The 25,240-nt window shown below is 35.1% G+C and overlaps 1 protein-coding gene across 4 annotated transcripts in view; it reads right to left on the bottom strand.

The window, feature by feature from the left end:
- Nucleotides 1–25,240, bottom strand: part of SLC4A10 (solute carrier family 4 member 10) — a 283,508-nt gene that overhangs the window by 19,876 nt on the left and 238,392 nt on the right. For all 4 annotated transcript variants that reach the window (XM_081814312.1, XM_081814314.1, XM_081814313.1 and 1 more), the window contains 7 exons: nt 24,327–24,432; nt 18,472–18,633; nt 16,731–16,844; nt 15,520–15,681; nt 7,321–7,572; nt 6,007–6,075; nt 113–286 (listed from right to left, as the gene is read on the bottom strand). In XM_081814312.1, the coding sequence (XP_081670438.1) occupies nt 113–286; nt 6,007–6,075; nt 7,321–7,572; nt 15,520–15,681; nt 16,731–16,844; nt 18,472–18,633; nt 24,327–24,432 (1,039 nt within the window). The remainder of the gene's footprint in view (nt 1–112; nt 287–6,006; nt 6,076–7,320; nt 7,573–15,519; nt 15,682–16,730; nt 16,845–18,471; nt 18,634–24,326; nt 24,433–25,240) is intronic.

A 25,240-nucleotide genomic window follows, 5' to 3' on the forward strand; every position in this document is an offset into this window, starting at 1 on the left:
TTTCCCATAATTGTTCAAAATGACTCTACTGTTCCAATTTCAGTTTTATATGTTTCCAAATAGAGCAGAAAATCAGGGGAGGAGAAAAAAACTGGACTTAGAAGTTTCATACCATCATGGGAAAGACAATAGCAGCTCTTGAAACTTTTATTATCCACAAAAGGCCAAGGCAACTCATCTGAATCACTGTGAAGAGGTGGACTTTTCGAAGTGGTACATGCCTTAGATATATAAAATCTGGCTGATGTTTTGCAGGCATCCAGAAGAGCTTTATTCTATCAAAGAACTAAAAGATAAACAGACTAAATTGCTTTTTACAGATAATAAAAGCAAGACAAGTAAATGTTTAATATGGTCCAAAATATCATACATCAGAATCACATAATTAAGTTGACAACTGAGCATCAGGACAATGGGATTGTTATGCGTACATTCTGAAATGCACAATTCCAGTTTCATAATATCCCACATTTATATAGCTTCTAAGGCTATAACTTAGAAGCGTTTAAAAATATTAAAGCCAATGCTAAACTTTGCTACCTGGGAAAGTGTAGCCTTGAGAGACAAAATGTAATCATCATCCTCTTTTTCATTATCACATCACAAAGCTCTTCCTTTTATTTGCTCACTAAACACCATGGTCCATTCTCTGTCCTCTTCTTTCCTGAAAGAGCTCATCCATACCCATGGCTTCAACTTTCACATGCTTGTTAGAGACTCCCAGACCTAGGTCTCTGCTTCAGCGTGCTCTCTCTCTCTCTCTCTCTGTTGCCAGAGCTCCCCACCCACATCCTGCTACTGAGTGGGATGTGTTGACTCTGCTGTTTTGGCCTCACCACACTAACCCCCAACAAGGTTTTGAGGCTGTCTTTACAAACAAGCTTAGCCACAAAGATTTAACCTAGATGAATTACTGTTAATCAAGTATTTTCCAGAGCAAACTTTGTTAATTTGATTTCTTGTTCAGTTTCTTCTGATGCACTGTCAAGCCAATTACAATTTTTTCAATTGTATTTTATTAAAATTATTTTCATCTGGAAGAGTTGTTGCTGTTTAAATTTTACCATGAAGACAGTAAAATTATTTTTGGACTATATGATATTATTGTTACACTTTCAATTTTGATTTTATATACCAAAGCAAATTTTCTCAATTCAAATTTTATAGATTAAATTTTCACAAGAAGCTTAAAACTTCAATCATATTTTACTCACTAACAAATTGTGCTGTGTGTTAGTTTTATTTACATGGACCGTTTTCTTTAATTTTTCTCAGGTCGATTTTTACAGTTTCCAATGTTTCCAACAAGAAGTGATTATTTAGGAAATGATGGTTTCAAGCACTGTCAGTTCTATTTCATGCCATTCCTATAGTAATATCTATTGTGCATCTTCAAAAGAATGATATTTGATTTTATTTCTTGGCTAATTTATGAAAAAATTGTAAACAATTTTCATCAAATATTCTAAAATTACTCTAATATGCCAAGGGACAAATATCCATGGAGTTAAATGTTAGGGTTGAACATCCTTTTTTTTTTTACCAAAACTTGCATATATATATATATATATATATATATATAAAAGATGTTAATATAATATATAATTAACAAGAAAATGAAATATAAATATATAAAATATATAAAAATATATAAATACAAATATAAATATAAAAATAATAAAATAAATTTTAAAAGGATGTTAATATAATATGTAATATATTGTTAATATATTTAACAATGTAATAGGAACCTCAAACTCAACAAAAACCCATATTTTCTCCTATGTTCCTTGACTTATGGCACAGCCTGCCTGACCCTTCTTCCCTCAGTCATCCAAACCAGAATCATATGCAGTTTAGTTCATCCACTGTTCATGTACTTATTTATATTCATTAATGCCTTCCAAAATCATTTATTGAAATGTACTTCTATGCAAGTGCCAAGTGCTGAATTTCTTTTTCTTGGTTCATCCTTCTCCATATTGTCTCTAAATATTTCATTAGGTCTTCTTATTCCTATCTCCTAAATATCTCTTTAAAATACAGTGTCATTAAACAAACAAAATTTGGTGATTGGTGGAGGTGGGAATAGGGAAGAAATAAAGTAAAATCCTCTGGCTTATAACTGAATATTTCAGTTTCTATAGAACTCATTTTTCCCAGCCACCATTTCTCCATTTGTGAAGCTGTTATTGCATAAGTGTACTTCAGTGTGTGGGTGCTTCAATTGTTATTGTTTAAATGGCACATTTGCTTTACTTTGGATTCCTGAAGTGTTGGAATGAATATAGATGTGGTTATATATCTGAGTACAGAAACAGCATTCATAAGAACACTGTGATCTGTTTTTTCTGCCATGTTGCACAGTGAGAAGCCTAGATAATATGTTTCATAATATTGCCAAACAATCAGGTAGCATATAAATTCCTTCAACATATAAGGTAACTAATTAACATGCTCCTTCAACTGTTGGTACTCAGTGCATGCATATTACTACTCAAGTAATGATAATCATGATACATGTATCCTGAGTTTTGCACTTGGCTTTTATCTTGTCCTAATATCAGTAATATTCCATTCCCCCATGCAGTTAGCCACAAAATCCCAAATAGGAATTTCAACTTCCTGAGTTCAGGGTTCACTTAAATTTTCACTAACCTTGTTTCTCAGTGTGAGACCCTGCTTACTGTTTCATTTGTGCTATTTAAAACTCATTATACTTTTCTCATGGGCCTTTAATAATGTTTTCCTCAATTTTCATTTGAGAGATTCACACCCCAAATAATTCCAAAACTTGACATTCTTGTTTAGTTCTAAACCTCATGAGTATAAAATCATGTGAGTGGAATTAGGGGGAAAAATCTGTTGAAACCTATCAAAATGATTTTACTTTGTTTCTTAAACTTCTGCTGCTGTATTTATGTGAGCCTGTGGCCTAATAATAAATACTTTTCACTTACAGATGAAATTAGTACTCATGGAACTTTTGCCAAAGGCAAAAAACAGTAAAACAAATAAACAAAACCTCTTCAGTACTCTTCTCTATCTGCCTTACCAAACCAATTCTTTCAAAATACATTTTTCATACATGAAATTATAAATGAGCAAATTAAATCTAATTAGAGTAAAATTTAAATGCATAACACACTTCTCAACCATTTCCCTCTCCCAAGTAAATTTTACCCAAGTGTCAAGAAGAACAGTCATAGTACCTATTTTGGGTGTCCAATTATCTTTCAATGACTTCATATTGAAATTTTGCCTCAGTTCTGACATCTAGTACTTTCCTAAGGCTCAAGTGCTTTTTCTTCTCTCAAAGTCAGAAACTGGTTGGTTGTTCATTCAGGAAGAGAGTTTCTGTGCTGTCTGTCCCTCAGTATCAAGAGTTTAGCTAAGCTACCCCATGGTTTTGCTGCCTTGGCATCCATTTTGTTTGGCTAAGCAGCCTGTGGTCACCTGAATCGACGCTAGCTCCTCAGTAGGCACATGCCCTAGATAACAGCCAGCAAAGTCACAAGTAAATGTAAGTTCCTAAGATGAATCCCCCAAATGTCCTTGCAGTCAACAGTCTCCCCTAACTCCCAGGGCCTTCCCCTTACGTGCTCCTTAGATAAGACCCACCTGGGACTCACCCAAACCCTGCTTTTCATTTGAATTGATCAATCAGCCTTAGACCAGGAACCCCAAACCACTCCACCCACAAATCCTAATAAAGGCATGTGCCCCAGGTCTTCATTCTTTCTCTGTCTGCCCTCTGCCTTAATTTCCCCATTCAGACCCTTAAGGTACACCAGGTACTTCCTCCAGGACCTGTGAGTAATAAATTATCTATTTCAATTTCTCTTCTAGTCTATCCTTGAACCACAGCTTGCCATCCAGCACCCTGTGCTCCACTTCACATGTGTTAATTTGAGACATTCATAATAGTCAGGTGACTTTTCTTTCATGTCTTTGAACAGCAATGAGACTAGCTGTGTCATAGAAAAAGCAGCAGTTTATGATTTCCTATAAATAACTATACTTTATATTTTATATTTCCTATAAAAATAAACTATACTTTACAATAAATAACCCTCAAAATTAGTCTCCTTTCAAGAAAATTTAAGTGTTTTAGATCAATGATGTTAGGTTATAAGACAAGATTTTTCCCACAGGCAAATTTAAGTAGAAATCTGCTTCTTTCTTCGTGTGACTTTCTTCCCTGTGTCTCTCTGTGTCCTCTCTTCTTATAAGGACCCCCATCATTGGATTTAGGGTTCACCCTAAATGCTAGATGAGCTCATCTTGAGATCCATAATTAATCCATCTTCAAAATCTCTATTTCCAAATAATGTCACATGCTGAGATTCCAGGTGGACATGACTGGGGGAAACACTATTTAAACCACTATAGTATGATGAGCATGAATAATTTGCCCACAACCTCTGCAAAGATTTAGAATACAATTGTGGTCATTTTAAAATGTGTCCACAAACTCTTCAGTACTGTTCTCTTCAAGAGAAGGAGTCTAATTTCCTTCCATGTGTGCAAGCTAGACATAATGACTCACCTCTAACAAACAGAAGAAAATGGAAGAGCCCATGTGTAACTTCGGAGACTAAGTCAAAAGGCACAGCGACTTCACCCACACTCTTTCTCACATCGCTCACTCTGATGGAAGTTAGCTTTCAGGCCATGAGGGTACCTAAATGTCCTGTAGAGAGCCTGTCTGGCAAAAAACTGAGGCCTCCTACCAACAGCCACAGAGGGACCGATGCCTTTTCCCCATAGCTGTGTGATAAGCCATCTTGGACATCGGTCCTCCAGTCCTAGTCAAGCTGTCGGATGCCTGCAGCCCTTGCCCACATCCTGACGGCAACTACATGAGACATCTTGAGCCAGAACCACCTGGCTAATCTGTTCCCAAATTTATGTCCCACACAAACTGTGAGATAATAAATGTTCATTGTTTAAAAGCCACTAATTGTAATTTGTTATGAACTGTTATGTAATTTGCTAATAGAAAATTAAAACAACTATATTTAACCAATACTTATTTAAACAACTAATAAGCTTCCCTTTATACCTTGAAATTGCCTTACTCTAGGGGCACCTGGGCGGCTCAGATGGTTAAGCGTCTGCCTTCGGCTCAGGTCATGATCCCAGGGTCCTGGGATCGAGCCCCACATCGGGCTCCCTGCTCCGCGGAGAGCCTGCTTCTCCCTCTCCCTCTCCTCCTGCTTGTGTTCCCTCTCTCACTGTGTATCTCTCTGTCAAATAAGTAAATAAAATCTTTAAAAAAAAAAAAGAAAAAGAAATTGCCTTACTCTATACCTTTATTTTTAGTTTAATTTAAAAAAAAAGAATTCTATAAATATAATTGTACCAATTATACCAATAGTAGAAAGACAAACATGAAAGAAAAAAAAAATCACCCAGGATCTCACTACCTTAATAAATTGTTTTTATTTCTCTACCTTCCTTTTTGATCCATTCACACTCACAGCTTTATAAACGTATATGGTAGGTAGAGCTTGTTTTCCTACTTTTTTGCTCTGCATTAAGCCATAAGCATTTTTTACCATGTTTCTTTTATGGCCATCATAATTACCAATCTTAAATGACTGTAACATAGACCACTTAATTATTTTACTGCTGATGGATAATTGGGTTATTTCCAATATTTTGATAGTATGTGTTACAATGAACATCTTTGTGCATACAGTTCTTCTTTTCTGTTCCATATACATGATTACAGTATCAAAGATTAAAAGTATTTGGATATATTTTGAAATGTACTGCTATTAGTTTTCTAAGAGGGTTGTAAAGTCTAAACCTTATACAGTTTTAATATAACTTATGGTAAACAAAAATACCTTAAAATTATGAACGAGTTTGAAGAAATTTAACTGTGGTGTGAAATCTCCTCCTCAGATGATGTCATTTTCTTAACTATCACATGATTTAGCATCAATAGACTTAAGATAAGTCATCACAGATGTGCGTGGTTTACTGTAAGCAATTTACCTGAATTCCCTTTAGAGACGAAGCACCCATATAAAGAAACACTCCATATAGAACTGGCATGGGAATAAACTGTAAAAGAACAATTAGAGAAAAGATACAAGTTATTTTTCAAATAACTGGTCATGCTATTTTTCACTTATCAAAAAAAAAAACACAGAAAAATAAATATTTTAGAAGCAATATAGGGCAGAGCCAGAAGCCCCAGGTTCAAATCCTAGCTCTAGCACTTTTTAGCTGCATAGCCTTAGGTAAACTACTTAAGCTCTCTGTGCCTTAGTTTTCCTGTGTGTATATAAAAAGGGATGGTAATAATAGGGTTGTTATGAGTATTTAATAGGTCAAAACCTATAAAAGGGCATATAAAATACATAATAAACAATAAAAATTAACTATTATTATTATGTCACTTTAGGGAAACTTGAATTTTGTTTCACAATGGTAAGATATTTGGATTAAAGATGAAGAATGGAACTAACATCTAGATGTTCTGACATTGTACCAGACATTTGCAAACATGTGGACTGTTCAGTTTTTCTTTTTATTGGAATAGCTCAGCATAATTTTAGCTCTATAATTACCTATATAACAGAGAAATTAATTCTTGCAAATGTACTTACATAAATGATTAAATATAAATAAACTTATATAATGATTAAATCATCCTGTTAGAACTTTCAAATTATAGACAATTAAATGAGTTATAATTTAGAATACAATTGACACACCTTGGTAATATCTGCCAAATTCTATGACAAAATAATTACTCTTTAATGCCCTTCAAAATGGACTCAATTATTTTAAATGTGAAGAAAGTAAGTATATACAATGGTGATGTCCATGCAGTAGTGTCTGAAACATTTAACAGACAAAACTGCATATATGGCCATGACTGTTATGTGGCTCATCTCTGCACCTCTATCTATTTTATTCTAGGTAATGTTAATTGCAAATACATCTGACAAGAAAATAGAGACTTTAGTTCATGTAGGCCTGCAGTGAATTCAGGTCACAAGTCAGTTAGAAATAATGAGTGACTTTTCCCCATAACTTGGTAACTACTTCAAAATTAAGGTAATAATTTACACATCAAATTTTACTTTGCCAGGCTAAATTTCTTCTGTATTTAAGGTTTCCAAAACACAGCACATAACTTCCTCCGTTGAGAAGTTATATAAACATGGTAAAGAAATTCATCACTTTTGTCCCATGCCGTACAATATTTACAAATTGATGGCTTCGATTCAAATGAAATTTCTTAAGCAATAATAAATACATTCTGCCTTCTCTCAATTTCGTAAAGGCAAATTTCATTACCTTCAGAATACTGGTCATAAAGACTGATGAACCCATAAGAATAAAAATCATAAGCCCAGTAACCCTTTGCTCCCGAATGCCAAGAAACTTGGGTTGTTCTCCTGGAGCTGAACATTCTGATTCCAGTTTTAAGCTGTTGACATGAGTGATGGACAGGACAGTGGCAGCCACAAACCACGGCAGGCCCATGATGGAGCACACCCCAAGCATGACAGCCACCATCAATAGATCCAGATGGTACCCACAACCTTTCTGTTAAAAGAAAGAAAAGAGTATTCTCATAGGAACTGAATTTAGTATAGAGACAAATGACGCCACCACCATGGAACAGTAAGAATAGAAAAGAGATACTATCTTGAGTCTTAGACAACTGATTCTGAAATGCAAAATAAATTAAAGATAAAAAAGTAACAGTCTGAAAATATATAATCCACTGAAAGAAAAGTTGCAGATGTTCCTATTACGATTATGATTATAGTCACTTCAACCTACTTGAATAGGTTTAATGTATGTCTGGGTTAATATTACATTAGCTTCCATTCTATTTCTATTGGATAATTAAAGTCATTATTAAATACAGTCACTTCTCTTAGTTTCCTTAAATGGGCAAGTTAACTCAACAATTCATATATCTACTCATTCATTATTAATTCATACAAAAAATTACCGAACACTATATACCAGACATCAGGTAGAAAACAGAGAAAACAGAGTAAGGACCGTATCCACAACAGTGCTGAGATGGCCTAAGCGTGACTAGCACCCACTTCCTGACAATACTCAAGAAGCCCCACGTATCAGATCTCCTAAAGAGAAACTCTTCTCAAACACCGTGTTTCTAATTGCCCTCTTTTGTCTCAATGGGTGGGTGTCGCAATGTCTTACTGGGAAAAATAATACCATGAAATCTAAGCTTCCTTATACATGCCTATTTTTATGCTGATACAGCTCTTGCTATCTTGTTCTCATTTGTTTCAGTTTCAACACTAGAAAAATTTGGCCTCTCCCTAAAATGAAAGTTTTTGTGTTTTCTCTCTCTCTGTGATCCTACTCCACTGTCATTGACCTCCACATGTTGCAAACTTCAGTGCTTTCTAGGACCAGGCAGGAAACGTAATTGAGAAGAAAACAGGTGCAGGGGGCATGTGGAGTGGAGATGCAGGGAAGTGAGACGCGGGTGAGTGGCTGAGGGCTCTGAGGAAAGAAACTGAAGGGCAAACAGTGCTTGCCTCTCCCTTCACCACCCCACCCCCCCCATAGGAAATCGTCAGTGGAAAGCCTCCGAGGTAGCAAATGACTTGGCCTATTTTACATTCCAACTCTTAAGGACTAACTTGAAAGGTAGTATAATACAGTGGTTAAGGGCTTAGGTTCTGGAGATAGGTGGCCTGGGATCAAATGCTGGCTCAACCAATGATCTTGAGCAAATCATTTAACCTCTTGTGCCTCTGTTTCCCTAGATGAAAAAAGATGATGGTGATAACAGGAGTCACTTCACTGGGTTGTTGTGAGAATTAAATTATTTAATTTTGAAAATTATTCAGAACAATGTCTGATATATAGTAAGCACTCCGTAAATGTTAGGGGCTATTACATTCTGGCAATTGAACAATAAATTTTTATTTATACTCATTTGTTTCAAGGTTCCTCAATAGAAGGATGTGTTTCTTAAGGGCAGGTAACGTATCGTATAATTTCTCAGTATTTCCTATAGTTTTTAACACAATCATTGGTGCACAATAAGCAATCAATAAGGTACAGGTTGGCTTTTTTAAAGGGAAATATGCTTCATCAAAACATCTTTCAGAATCAGGTTTAATAAGTATAATTTAAAATAAATATAGCCGTTACATTTGTTATTATGAATATGAGCAGAAATTACCAATTCTTCAAGAGGAATAATTCTGATTTTTTTTTTACAGGCAGTTTTACCAAACTGCAAGCAGTTTCTAGTTACTATGAAACTCATATAGCCTAGAGTGTGAAACATCTTGAGTATTTGCTGCATATTTGTCATGGTAGTGTTTTCTTTCTGCTATTTTGTTTTGTTAATTGTTTGATTAAGAAAAACACTCTTAAAGTCAGCTGTACTTCCTGTCCTTTCTGCTTACCCCTGTCAAATATAAAAGTGCAGGAGACAACGGTGAGGACAAAATGGCAGCTATCCACCCAAGGACATTTTCCTCTTGTGTTGTCACCAATTCATAGTGCCCTTCCTTGGGTTGGCTTCACCAGAATGCCTAACCTTGTCAATATGACTCTAGAAACTCTTTTTTTGCAAGTAACTCGGCAAAGATCTTTATTACTAAGAGCTGGAGAGTGGGAAGAGAAACACTCTGCTGTCAGCAAATCGGCATAGGAAGAAGCTTAACCAGGGCCACACTACGGTCTTCTCGTCCTTTCAAATGAATAGTTTGGAAGATGTGGCTGCATAGAATAGAACCCAAATTTTGGTCCCTTTAAAGGAGCATGTCTTCACCAGTGATGTGAATGGTGCCCCCTGGGCCATTTTGCAAAGTTATGGTACTGCTAGGAGAGAATGGAAGAGGTGCTAACAGCCATGAGATAAACATCAGGGAAGGGCAGAGAACAGGGGCTCTGAGAGTCTGGCTTGTCCTTTTAGCACACCCTGGACCCTCCCAGGGTCCAAGCTCGCTAGAGCTTAATAATAGAAGAAAGGCCTTCTTCACGATGGTGATTTCCTATAGCTCTTACCTAGCATTTTAAAAAGACAATACAAACATAAACAGTGGGCTTCTGGATTGCAGGAAGCAGACAAAATAATGGTTTCCGAGTGAATAATTTCATTTTTAAATTTAGAAAGCTAGCTTTGTACAAGCATCTAATAAAAACAGAAATACAATTTCTCCCTAGTTATGTTGTACAGCAATGGGAGCATCTTAATGTAATGAGAATCAAAGGAAATAAAGCAATTCTGGCAGTTCCACTAATTAATCATCATCATCCTTCTTGCCTTTCATTAAATATCTTAAAACTTGGTCTTTGTACCCAAATCATTAGCTGAGAGGCGTGACAGCCAAAGGGAAGTATCCCTTTGTCAGAGAGAGAACTCCGTACCTTCTAACATATTTCTGTAGATTTTTTTTTCTGAAATAAAGACAGAATCAGAGCTTTTATTCTCACTTTCATCCACGAATCACAGGAAATGGACATATGGGAGGAAAAGGGAACATAGCAACAGGTGATGCTACACCAGACCCCACTAAAACCAACATGCAGCAAGACAAGAGGCCAGCCAAGGGGACCATCTGATACCCAGATGCCACTGCTGAAAAAATTCATTTCAAAGCTTGGCAGCCATTTCCTGCATCTGTCAAGTTAACCACATAAAAGACTATAGATTGACATGAAGAACCAGGCTGACAAAGAGGGCAAAAAAGAACATATCAAATGCCATAATCATCAAGAGAATGTGGTGCCAAATGAGTGTTGCAAATGCATTCATTTACTCAAGTGATCTGAGATTGTATTGCTGTTTATTAAAAATGATGTCAAAAGAAGCCTGAACTGTCTACAGAAACATGTAGAAAAGCCCACAGTTTGTAGCTTAACAGAAACTTTCTTTTCTGTAAGATAGTATCTTTCTTTCCACTTTTAGAGAATGTGCTTTTTTTAAAACAGCTATTTCTAATGCTTTTCAAAGGGAGTCAGCAAACCTATGCCTATCCACTTTTCTAGGTAAGAAAACAAAAAGTGTTGGAGTACAGATCTATACCTATATATAATATAGATGATAATTTGTTTTCTCAAGTTTTTACATTTGCAGCTTCTATCACTCTTGAATGACCCAAAAGATCATGAGGTGCAGTGAATTGGAATTTTGCTAATTTGAGCTTCTTCATTCTGAGGGAGGAGGAAGTCACTTAGTGAGCTGGGCCAATTTCTTTAGCTCAACACAGCTTTACTGTGTATGTAGTAACACTCTCAAAATGATAAAAAATATTTTTAATGGCATGAAAAAATGCTCTATAAGAAAACAACTGCTTTGGTAATGGAAATGAAGAAAAGGTGAAAATGTAAGTTTGGGAGACATCAAAATGATGAATTCCAAGGTGACTTGGATATATGACACGGACTAAGATACATGAGGTAGAGTCCACTGGGTGCTTGATACAGAAACTAGAAAACATGATTCATTAAACTATTTCGGGGCATGATCCAACCAAGGTAAAGATGGGTTTTCAAGTGATAAAAAAAAAATCAGTAAAAGCTGAAAATGTGGTTAACTTGTGGTCTGGGGATATACTCAAGAAACACGTATCTTTTCCTGACAATGTGGTTCAAGTCAAAGCCAGGGGACTGTGCAAACATTTCAGTGAAGCAACAGGTAGGGAAAGCGGCTATGGAACAAACCGTTACTCTGAGTCAAGACTGTCCTGAGAAGGCGATCTTTTGTTGTTGTTAGCAGGAAAATCAGCGGCAGCAGACAGCACGATACTGAAGCTTATAGAGGACAATGATTATAGGCAAAAAATAAGAATAAAAAAGTGTTCAGTGTAGATAAAATATGTCTCCACTGGAAGGAATTTGCTTTGCAAACATCCACATCTGAGGAGGAGGATGGAATGTTCAGACTTACAGTGACCAAGAAAAGATTAATTCATGGGGCATCTGGGTGGCGCAGTCAGTTGAGTGTCCGACTCTTGGTTTTGGTTCAGGTCGTGATCTCAGGGTCATAAGATTGAGACTCCCCCTACCCCCTGCCTCTATTAGGTTCAGTGGAGAGTCCGCTTAGGACTCTCTCCCTTTCCCTCTGCCCCTCCCCTCCATGCTCACTCTCTCAAATAAATAAATCTTAGAAAAAGATTAATTCTACTCATGGCAATATAGCAGAATGTATGATTAAATCATTTTCTCTATTGTTTACTAAATCCAGCCTATTAAGGGATAAAATATAAATCTTTTGATTGCATAGTCATTTATTTGTATAATAAAAATTAATTACAAATCATGTAATCTATTTTAGTAATACAGCCTCAAGTTTATTTCAGTGACAAAAACATTAAATGCTTTAAAGCTACATTTAATTCTACATATACAAACCCTTGAAAAGACCACTTAAAGGATGTTTTATGGTATTTTAGCTATTCTACATGATATGTAAAGAGGGAAATATAGTATATTTGTTGATTTAGAGCTTTGGAAAGGCTATGAATGTCAAGGGCCTACCACAGGCTCATGAAGAACAAGGAACAGCTGTTATGTGATTTATAAGGTTGAGAGACCTAGAAAGAAAAGGATACAGAATGAACCAAAAGGTTATAGCACTCTCAGCAAACCTTCACTTAATTCTGCATTTTGTTTCAATATGATTCCATTAATATGTAGGGAAAAAGTACTGCCTGTATTAGTTTAGCTGATAGTCGTTACAAAGAATGATTTTTCAGCAAAATCAGGGGGATTTCTGCCTAATTATAAAGGCTAAAAACAAAAACAAAAAATCTAACTTCCTTTGAAAGGAAAACAATAATTATAAGGCTTACTTTCTTCCTAAAAATAGGAGCCTTTGAGCTCATTTTAAAATATGTCATATAATGAAATATATATATACAGCCATTAAAAAGGATAATCAGATTTGTATGGTTGGTATGGGATGACTACCATGATAATGTTCTTACATGAAAAATAATACAAGTAACATATGTAGTATGAAAACATGTATTTGGCTATATATCCAAAATTTTAACAATGTAATCGCTAGGAAATAAAATGATAGTGTTTTTCATTTTTGTCTTTTAACTTTTTATATTGTCTAATTTTTAAACCAAAATCATATATTACTTTGTGAGAAATACAGAGATATTTTCAGTTCTAAAAAATAAATTGGTGTCTAGGAAAATGTTTTCCTACTTCTTAGAGAGTTAACAGACTAACAATTTTCAACCTAAAGTATGTACACATGTTTTATAGATCTATTTAATCAACTATGTAACTTTCACAATTACGTTGTGGTAGAATTTGCTTTTGCAGATGACTGATATCTTAAAAGCAAATAATATTTTTAAATAATTCTTATTAAGTAGGCTATTAAACTTGGAAATCTGAATTCCTTGTTTTGAGGGCTGTATATCACTCAAAGTTTCCAATAGTGAATGGAGTAGTTTTGGATCCAGCTCATATAGGCTTATGAGAACCAATTGCTCAATTTTCAAAATTTTTTTCCTACCAATTGATATCACATTGGTAACTTGAAATGGGTCATGGTGGAAGTATTCACACCATGAAAATCAGCAAACATTATAAAACAGGGTCTCTCTCTTTTAAATGCAGAGAACTGGTTGTTAAGCATGTACTAGCATACCACTTGTCTAGTTCCTAAGACTTTTTGAGATATTTTTGTAAAATCACCTTTTTAAAAAAGTTTTTATTTAAATTCCAGTTAGTTAACATACAGTGTGATATTAGTTTCAGGTGTACAATATAGTGATTCAACACTTCCATACAACACCCAGCGCTCATCACAACAAGTGAACTCCTTAATCCCCATCACCTATTTTACCCATCCCCCCACTCCCCTCTGGTAACCATCAGTTTGTTCTCTACAGTTCAGAGTATGTTTCTATGACAGGAAAAAAGAGAGAGAGAGCAAAAGTGGGGGAGGGGAGCGGCAGGCAGAGGGAGAAGCAGGCCCCCCACTGAGTAGGAAGGTCAATTCCAGGACCCTGAGCTCAATCCCAGGACCCTGGGCTCAATCCCAGGACCCTGAGATCATGGCTGGAGCCGAAAGCAGACGCTTAACCAACTGAGCCACCCAGGCACCCCCCTCTCTCTTTTCTTCCCTTTGCTCATTTGTTTTGTTTCTTAAATTCCACATAATTAAGAATTTTATTTGACAAAAGCAAAAAGTGAATTGAACAAACTCCTTTCAGAAAGAGTTTTGAGCACTTGAGTTACTTTCTATAAAGAGAATGAAGAATGCTCTTTGTTTTCAGATAGACACACATTCTCCTCCAACATATACATAAAATTCCTTTTTAGTAAGATTTATTAGAAATAATTGTGCTTTCTTATGTGTTAATACCATTACTATTTTCCACCAAATAGTTCAATTAGAGATTGTTTAATCCTTCTAACAATCATACTTATAAAATTCTTTAAAGTATGATTTCTGTTGCTCTGAAAAGGAGCCTTTCCCTAGAATTTAGAGAGTATCTGAAGATAGCTGGGGATTATCTCAGGATACAAGAACAAAACAACTTGATTAACTGTACATGTTCTGCTTTTAGAAGATTTGATTTGGATTATTTTTTTAAAGATTTATTTATTTATTTATCAGAGAGAGAGAGCACAAGCAGGGGGAGTGGCAGGCAGAGGGAGAAGCAGGCTCCCGCTGAGCATGGAGCCCGATGCGGGACTCGATCCCAGGACCCCAGGATCATGACCTGAGCCAAAGGCAGAGGCTTAACTGACTGAGCCACCCAGGTGTCCCTGATTTGGATTATTTTTGACCACTCATTCATATCATGGATTTCATTTAACATATTCTTGTGAGTGATAGTGCTCACATTGAATATCTCAGAAATATTGCACACCAGTGAACAACTTTGATTATTCACAATTGTAAAATGGCAGGGTCAGAATATAATAAGTAAGATATATCCATATTTATTCTCTTAGTTTATGAAAAAAGTATTGAAATCTGCAATAAAACTCAACAAAGATATCACTTACAAACTATAACATTTATGGCCGGGTTTTGTTGTCATAGTCATTAAGGACAGATGAATAACTAAACCAAACGAGAAGATATAATTTGTTCCAATAATGAATGCAATCTAATAGGCATACTTAGGGTCAAATAGAGAAGTAGAGGAACCGTATATACAAGACAAATTGGTAAAGCTGCCCTTTACCAGAATAGACTGTTATTTCATTAAAATATGTTAAACATGGTAAAGAAAGTTACAACCTCTGCAAAGTGTATTATTTTAAGTCCTGGAAGTAAGGTTTCAGAGTTTAGGCTCAGCCAAGTGCTATAAATACATTAATTAAAAATTAATTAATTTTAAGCTCATTGTGAGACAAAGAATCATGAATATAGACAATAAAAATTACAAACCTGAAAACATTAATACTTCACTATATAAATGACTAGAGAGTACAGGTAAAGTATAATGAACATCAATCAATGTCGGTTAAGCCACAGTGATTTACATTAAAATGGATGTTAAAATATACCTTTAGCTTATGTTCTTTTCTGTTGATGATGACCGCTGTAATCTGTTGGTCCATAAAAATAAGAATAGTACAAAGCAGAGCTGGAATAATAGCAGCTATTACTGTCCACCATGGATTTGGACCTAAAGGTGTAACAAACCAGCCACGATCATCTCTGGTAGGCTGCAAGAAATTAAACAATGTACATAGTTAGTAACTGGACTAATGAATACCTAATCAAATTATATCTTACAGATGCTACCAGGAAAGCCCTAATTATAAATTGATATGCTAAATGAGCTATACTTAATAATAATAGTCATATTTACAAAGCATTTATCAGATACAAGTCACCAGTCTAAGTACTTTAAATATTTTAACTGGTTTTTTTCTTCACAACACTCTAAAGAAGGTGCAGATAATAAAACCGAGGCATAGCGGAGTCAGTAAATTGCCCAAGGTCCCAAAGGTGGTAAGTGGTGGAAAAATTTAAACTCTGACAAACTGGCTCAAAAATCTGTGTTCTTAATTAATACCTATAGAACCATAAAATAATATTAATATTTACCATTTACAGTTGGCAAATTTATTTACATTTATAAATAGCACATTGACAACTGTATATAACTCTTATTTTAGATGTGTCCACAGGCCATTATGTGAAAATGGCAAAAAGACACTTGGTCATGTCAGGAGCTCCGGGATTGGTTCTAAACATTGCCGGTGCCTGAGATGAGTCCCAAAGGAATTCATTTTGACATTCTTTGAGGACCTCCCAGTCCCGTTTGACAGGTGAGAAAACTGAGGCTCAGAGAAGTTAAGTAACTGGCCCACGGTTACATACTTGGTAACATGGTCAAAATTCTATTCCAGACCTAATTTTATCTCTTTTCCAAAGCCCTATCCACTGTGCAATTTTTCATCAAGATAATGCATTTTCCTTTAGTTTCAAAATGCTTCCTTATCTTTCAGGAGTGTTGTGTTTGGATATTCTTACTGGAATAATTGACAGGAAATTTTTTCAAGTGGCCTCTAGATTCCATTTCTGTTTTTTTCTTTTTAATATTAGACCAAAATTTTAGCCATGTTGTGGGCATTTTAATGAATGCTCTATTAATCTATATTCCTTATATTTTCATGAAAACCTCAAGTACTAGGATTATAGCCATCATCTAAATGAAGATTAGACCTAGAGATGGAGAAATAGATTATAAATGGTATGATAACTTCACCTTGAAAACACTTGGTACTTGTAGTTTTGGAGATGGGATCCCAATGGCATAGTCAATTAAAACCATACACAGAATTGTAAGAAAGACAGCAAAGTCACTCACTATGGATCGAACCTAAAAATAATGAAAACACTTGTCACTTAAAGAATTATAAATGGTAAGGAATACTCAAGAACATAATCCAAAATCAAAATTTATAATCAGTTTATGACACAGTATCATAATATTATATTTTATGCTTACTATAATATTATCATTAGCTCTGTCAGAACCTGAATATATATTTCTGTATTCTGTTACTAAGATGGATATGCACTCAACCTTTCTAGAATGAGGCATTATGTAATAGCTACAATGGTGATTGCGCTGCTTTCAGTTTTTAAAATGTAAGTTTATTATGAGCTCAAGTGTGTGAATATTTACAACACAGAATAAGATTGCATGGCCAGAATCTGGCTGAATTTTAGGATTCTTTCTCCCACAGGTAACATTTTAATATGATAAACCTAAAGCATAATAAAAGAATCTATTTATATTGAAGAAGCACAGTATTTTGGCTGGTTTATCTGGGTTGTTAAGTATGGCAGCAGGGAATGTGTACAACAGAGTGGGAAAATTTTAAAGTTATTCTGTGTAAGCCAGATATTTTTTCTTTTTTAAAAAATTTTAATTCCAGCATAGTTAACATATAGCGTTATATTAGTTTCAGGTGTACAATATAGTGATTCAACAATTCTGTTTATTACTCAGTGCTCATCAAGATAAGTGTATGCCAGTTTTAAAGCCATTTTTCATTTATAAAGCCATCTTTGAGAAAAAAAAATCCTTATTACAAACATCAACTAGGTATGGCTTCTATTAGGATGACTTTATGACACATACACCCACACAAAATGGAGGACATTATTGTTTCAACTTACCAAAAAAATTTGTATCAATCAAATTGAGCTTTGGGAGGGGAAGGAATTAATCTTCCGCCTTAGGGAAGGAAGAGGTGACAAAAACAGAAGTTTTCTCTGGAAGAAACAGTTCTTAAAACATTTTCTTAGAGTAGAATTTTGATCATAATCTTTAGCTCATCCCTAAAAAGCTTGTTTTCTTGTTCCTTTTCTTTCTTTTTTCTTTTTTTTTCTTTTTGGCTGAGTCAGACATTATAGGTGTTACTTTGCAGTGTTAAATATTGAACTAAGCTGTTTCTCTGTTTACTTTCCTCTCCAAATATGCAGATGCAAACGTGGTGGGTTAGGGGGAGGGACTGACACTTTAAAAATGAAAAAGAGAATAGTGTTCCAATGAGTCTTGCAGGGGCTTTCCCAATTAGAGAATGTAATTGTGGCTCCTAGGAGGTATCTGTCAGGCTGGAATAGCTCCCACTGTTCACTGGGCAAGAAAGTGACAATCAGGAATGCAGTGTGGGCTTCGGATTTCCAAAAGCGTAAGTGGGAGAGTGCGAGTTTATCTTTGGGATCTGAAGTTAGCATAAAAGCCTTGAGGGCATGTGCAGTCCTAGCACCTGTATCACAAAATGATCTCTCTTCACCTCTCTCCCCGCACCTCACTCCTAACCTGGCAGCTCCCTCACACACACACACACACACACACACACACACACACACACACAGCCTTTTAGTGGCTCCTTTGATGGCAGCAGTTGCTATTGCTTTTGTCTAAAACACATATGACTCTATCACACGCTCTATGTTGGTTTATGTTTGGATCAGGAAAATTCTAGTCTAAGTACCTTGGTTGGAAAATAGCGGCTAGTCTTGAACTGCTTCAGGGTAGCTGACAGAGTGACTGTGGAAAAGAACAGGATCACTGACCAAAACAGAACATCTGGTACATATGGGTGATCGTGGCCACAGGCTCGTCCAACATATTCTCCATGCAATGACTTGCATTCCTGCCAGAGGAAGTAAAACAAATGGAGCTAGTTAAGAAAGGAAAGGACACATTTCTTTCAGAAAACTAACGTCTAAGATCAACTGTAGTTGAGATGTTGAAGCTCTTCATCTATGGCTCTCAACAATTTAATAGACATCTGAGTAAGCTTTATGAATTCTATTTGGATAGGTAGTGAGCAATATTGGAGATTTATATTATGTTCAAATTGAACATGAACCACTTTTAAAATTTTTGCTTTTTTTCAAGTTAAATTTAAATCTATAAAACTAATTGACCTACCAATGTATATTTAACCTCATATCCGCTAAGTTCCTAACACTAGATTTATTGAAAATAGGACATATGTGATAGTGGGTGGGGGTTACTAGGGTCAACACTACACCAAGACATTTAAGTATATCATCTTAATTAATTCCCACCTCAACTGAGACAGAGGAAACTGAGACATAGGAAGTTAAGTAATTTGCTGTGTCCTCACCGCTGCTGGACAGCAGAGCTTTGGTACAAACATGGTGCCTATGGTGGGAATATTATTGCACATTTAAAGATTTATTTATTTATTTGAGAGAGCGAGAATGAGAGAGAGTACATGAGAGGGGGGAGGGTCAGAGGGAGAAGCAGGCTTCTCGCCGAGCAGGGAGCCCGATGCGGGACTCGATCCCGGGACTCCAGGATCATGACCTGAGCCGAAGGCAGTTGCTTAACCAACTGAGCCACCCAGGCGCCCTACTGCACATTTAAGAAGAACAGTAATTTTGTGGAATTATCTCATCCAAAAGCTACCAAGAAAGGTGAGAAAGCAACGAGAAAACCATGATACATTCCTACTAGAATAAAATTGGGAGTCAATGATGTGGCTCAAATTTAGATTACAGAACAAAAGAGAGGAAGTTACTACATGAGCAAGGCAAAGCTCATATTTATTATGACTTCTCGTTTTTTGGTTTTTTCCTGGTATATATTTTTATAAGCCCCTGAAGGATCATCCTAATTACTACCTTAGCCATGAGGTGGCAGCAAAGGCAAAAAAATTTCTTTTCTCCAAGAAAAACTGAGCATTTTAAACATTAATATTCTGAAATGAAATAAAAATTCTCTTTTAAACTCATTTTGGTTTCTCTTATTTTATACTGAAGGTTAGATTACTGAAGTATTACTTTTTTTTTTTTTTTCAAAACAGAAAATCATGATTTAAGTGATCCGGTGACCTCATTAGTAGTACTTGAGATATTCTGGACCTAAAGAGAAATTGAATTTATTGAGGATCCTTCTGCTTCTGTACCTTCAAAAGATTTTAGAATAGATCACAGATAGCCACATTTTTATCTAAAAACAAACCAACAACCAGTAAAATCTATTTAGGGCAGCTACCCCTAAGGCTAGGATTCTTGAAAAATATTGTTAGCTTACCTTATGATTATCTAAAAGAATTGTCCCCTTTTCTAATCTGGCCCCAAATATTTTCCTTGCAAGCTAAAGTTGAGTTCCAGTTATCTATATTAAGCTAAGACAGAGCACAATAACTTGGTTAATTAAAAGACCAAAGAAACCACATTTGCCCAGCCACAATTATGGTTTTATTTTCCTTCTCTCAAAACTCTTAAAAGATAAAGTATCAAAAGTGAATCCTTGCATTTTTAGTCTTTTCTCTTGCCCCTGTCCAGAGGTGCTAGGAGAGCCATCATTAAGCAAAGTAATGGTTAAGTAGAATGGCAAAACACCAAGAGGAGCTAGAAGCTCCACTGCAAACACATCATTTGTAGATTTGTGGCTGTCTTCAGTCTTTTTTGCAGATACACAAGTCTTCTAAATATTCCTTGGACGTGGCTGGTTCTTGCTCTCAATCCTTGAGAACATAGATGCCACTTAAAGGATCATTTAACAGTCATATAATCTATAATAAACTGCCGGTAGCTTGCCTTGTTACTTTAATTCAAAGCAAATTTGAAAAGGGTGAGTTTTTTTCTTCCTTTGTGGGGGGCAGTATGTTATTTAAAAAGAAAAACTGTGACCTACAAAATTCTACATTTATTTTCTGGTTTTACCCCTAACACACACACACACACACACACACACACACACGAACCAGTCCTAAGATTTAGGAGTGAAAACTAAATCTAAATCCTGTTCTCTTTTTTGAATCTAACATATGGTTTCAATTACAAAAATTTAAAAAATGATGGTTGACAAACTCATTTCTCCTAATTATTCTTCAAACACATTCTAACTTTCAATTTTATAAGTTTACAAAAATTTAGTTCGGTAAGAAGTAAAATATATTTATTTTGTTAATAAGAAGAAATTAAAGTTGGCATTAGTATATTCTCCCTTATATATGTACAAGCTAAATATGTAATTCTCAGACAATTGCTAGTTAATTGCATGTGAATATTTTAAACCTTGCTTAAGAATTCCTTGTAATGACTGATTTTAAGATTCTGTTAAATACATTTATTTATTTATATAAAAGAAACTTACATATTCCAGCTTGCCACAAAAGACCTGAGTTAAGCATTACTCACAACAGCCAAAATATGAAAACAACCTATATTTCTGTAGATGGATGAATGAATTAAGAAAATGTGGTATAAATATACAAAGGAATATCAGTTACCCTTAAAAAAGAGGGAAATCTTGTCATTTGCAAAAAACATGAATGAACTTGAAGGACATTATGCTAAGTGAAAAAAGGCAGACATGGCAAGACAAATACTTCATGATTTTACTTATATGTGGAATCTAAAAAGTCACCCTCATAGAAGTAAAAAGCAGAGTGGTGTTTACCAAGGGCTGGTGGGGACGAAGAAGGGAAAATAGGGAAATACTGGTTAAAGGGCCCAAAGCTTTAGTTATGGGGAATGAATAAATTCTGAAGATCTAATATATATCATGATTACTATGAATAATGATACTGTGTTATATTGTTGAAATTTGCTAGGGCAGTAGATCTTAATGGTTCTCACCAAAAAAAGAGAGAGAGCGAGAAGAAGAACGGGAAAAAAAGGAAAAGGTAACTATGTGAGGTGATGGGTATGTTAACTTGCTTAATTGTGGTAATCATTTCAGAATTTATACATACATCAAAACATCATGTTATACATCTCAAATAGATGCAAGTTTTATTTGTCAAACATACCTCAATAAAGCTGGAAAACAAAATGAATCAAAACAAAACACTTGCATTAAATAGTAAATTTGTGATATGAAACTGTTTTTCAAAACAATCATTAAATGTTTATTGAATACTTACTATGCATATAGCAGTGTGGGAGAATCAAAGAAAGCTAAAATTCTTCACCCTTGCTGAGTTAGCAAGGTATAAATTATAATTCATGAGATACATAACAATTCAATAAAAACTTTTCAAATGAATAATATGTAAAGTAAATGTTCTATCACCATTTTTATAAAACCAGTTATAATAGCCATTAGCACAGTGTTTTGTTAATAAAATGCTAATGATTGTGCTGGGGGAAAAACCCAGCATAATAATTAAGACCAAAATTTAATGGTCTTCATTGACTTAAAAATTACAAGATTTTTTCATTATGTAGCATTCCCTTTGGTGATAAAGGCTATTTCTGGTCAAGATTAGCAATTATCCATTGCAAAAACTGCTTTTAACTAATGAAAAATAATATGAAAATTTCTGCCAGAATGCTAAGACCTACTACAGACTTAAAAAAAAAAAAAAAAATCAGTGCAAGATTTGCTTTGATTGCAAAATATTTTCTACTATACTCTGTTTGACCCTAAAACTTTTAACGTCTAAAATTAATTCATGACTAGCCAGATCACTTATGCTATGAGTCTTTTGAAAGTTTATTATTGGGTGCCTGGGTGGCTCAGTCGTTAAGCGTCTGCCTTCAGCCCAGGTCATGATCCCAGCGTCCTGGGATCAAGCCCCACATTGGGCTCCCTGCTCAGTGGGAAGCCTGCTTCTCCCCCTCCCACTCCCCCTGCTTGTGTTCCCTCTCTTGCTGTGTCTGTCTCTGTCAAATTATTAAGAAAATACATAACACATAGAATAAATTATCATGTTAAATAACCTAGAGATGGGATTATTGGGTTTCTGCATTGAAGGGAACACCAAGATGAGGTGCACAAGCAAGAGGCTCTTTAGACATATTATCTCTACAGTTTACACAAAGGGAATATAAATGGAAGATACACTGCGGAATAGATCAATCATGCTCCCATGCTTAAATTCTGAATAACTGTAGCTTTCTTTCTTGCTCAACATTTCTTTTATTGGTCCATTTAAATGGCTCTCTGAAAGGAAACAGTCTTTTAATGTTATTTTTCTAGGGACAAATAGATGGAACAGAATAAATATTAATTATAACAGAAGAAAACAAGAATAAGTGAAAGCTTATTCTAGAGAAAATGATTAGGATAAGAAAAAAGGTCATAAAATATAGGTTAAGATAGAATTTTAAACTGAGGGCAAGTAATTTGATTTTCATTCTGAAAGAAAACATTTAATGGGGAAAATTGAGAAAATAGGCAATAGGTCAAATGCTCTTATAGGAATCATACCTAGAGTTTTGTGATATTTGTACAACAGAAAAAGATTTCTATGTTCCACTAACTGCATCACTTGCTAAAATAGTATGTGTTTCATAAAATGAACTAGAACTCATTTAGAGTTATGCTGATGGTTACAACGGGATTTGAGCTTATACAGGTAAGTAAAGTGGCAGGAGCTCTAGACTGTAATGTTCATAACTAGAATAATTCAGATTCTAATACTTACTAAAATCAGAACGTTCAATTTCTCCAATTATAAGATTAGATTGAACAGAAGGATGCAAATATAGATGGAAAAAGAGGTGCACAAACATTATAAGATACTAGGAAGAATTGAGAAATGCATATATGAGGAGGGAGAAAAAAGAAATCACAAAACAGAGGGAGCCAAAATTTTTAGGTACAGGATTTAACCCTGATAGGTAAAAAATCTTTGCCATTCCTTTTCTTGAGTGGGAGATAAGAAGAAAATGCAAGTAAGAAAGCCTTTCCTGGGGCGCCTGGGTGACTCAGTTGGTTAAGTGTCTGCCTTCGGCTTGGGTCATGATCCCAGGATCCTGGGATCAGGCCCTGCATCGGGCTCCCTGCTCAGCGGGGAGCATGCTTCTCCCTCTCCTGCTCACCCTGCTTGTGCTCTCTCTCTCTCTCTGTCAAATAAATAAATAAAAATCCTTAAAAAAAAAAAAAAAGAAAGAAAGCCCTTCCTGAGGAAGGTGCCAGAATTTTGTTAATAGTGAATTTTGTTCTTCCTAAAGACTTCAGTATTTACACTGAAATATTAACAAACATCTCCTCCCCCTCAGCATATTCCAAACAGCTGGAGCAGTATTAGAGAGTGAAGTAAAAGCGTTCTGGGTTCTTTACACAGAAGGCCGACTTAGTTCTGCCATATGGTTTCATTTAGGACAACACCACTTTTATTTAATGTGCCTTCAGTTAATCTTGTCATATTATGATTGCTTTTAGAGTAATTCAGGCCTACTAACTATTAGTAAAACTTAATAATGAAAGAAAACCCCAGTTTACTAATGAAAACCTAAAAATGAAATTAAAATTAAGATAAAACTTTTACCTTTATAGTAATTAACCATTCAAAATATTATTGCTTTAGTGGCAATAATTCATTCAAAATGTCAACAAAAGCCTGTAAGTTTCACTTACCGATACAGTTAGATTCTCCCAAATTATGTCAGAGGCAGAAATATTGGACTCCCTCCATTCCTTCAATGTATCATTGCTAGGATTATGTGGTTCTACACAGTTACACCTGAAAAGGCAAAATAGTGTCTTTTGTGAACTAAGTATCTTTTTGTCACTATACTCAAAACAAATGTATGATGGGTTCTTCTTCCCCAGTCATAACTTTTCTCCTTCTGAGAGAAAAGTAGTTAGGTCATCCTAAACTCCAAGACACAATATTTCCAGAAAGCAGGATAGATATGCTGTCAGGACATTAGACTACTCTATAGTATTTTCTCTAATGAAAGAGGTCATTCCCTTTCTATCCCAGTGAGATGAAATTCTTAAAAGTGTAGGTCAGAGCACAAGGCTTTTGGAGCCTTTGAAACCAGGATGCCTTCTAGGCTTTACCATGACAATTTGCCCCTAAACTATAAGTTAAATGGAAAAAAAATGATAAGACATCCAAATCTACTATTATAATTTACTTATTTTTATTAATATTATACAACTATATCAATTAAAGTTGTAGTTACCTAATCTGTACTCTAAAGGTCATTTATAATTTTGCAAATTATGTTGAAGAACCCTAGGTATCTCAGGATATACTATTCTTTGTGATGAGTGACAGTGTTATTTAAAAAAAAATCAATACACAAAAGCTTTTTGAGTACCTACCACATAGAAGGTAACGTAATGAATGCTGGATGGGCATAAGAGCAAAGAGAAAATGCAAGAGTTGGGCACAGTGGTATTATTATGTAATAGAAAGCAATTTTTGCTCTCACGGTTCTTTATAACTTTATAAATAAATCAGAAGGAGACACAAGCAAAGATTACCAACAGATTAACGTTCTTAGATGTTAACTTCAATTTACAAATGGTTTTGTTTCCAA

The sequence above is a fragment of the Leptonychotes weddellii genome, chromosome 3 (assembly GCF_054177405.1).
Source record: "Leptonychotes weddellii isolate Sample4059 chromosome 3, ASM5417740v2, whole genome shotgun sequence".
Lineage (NCBI taxonomy): Eukaryota > Metazoa > Chordata > Mammalia > Carnivora > Phocidae > Leptonychotes > Leptonychotes weddellii.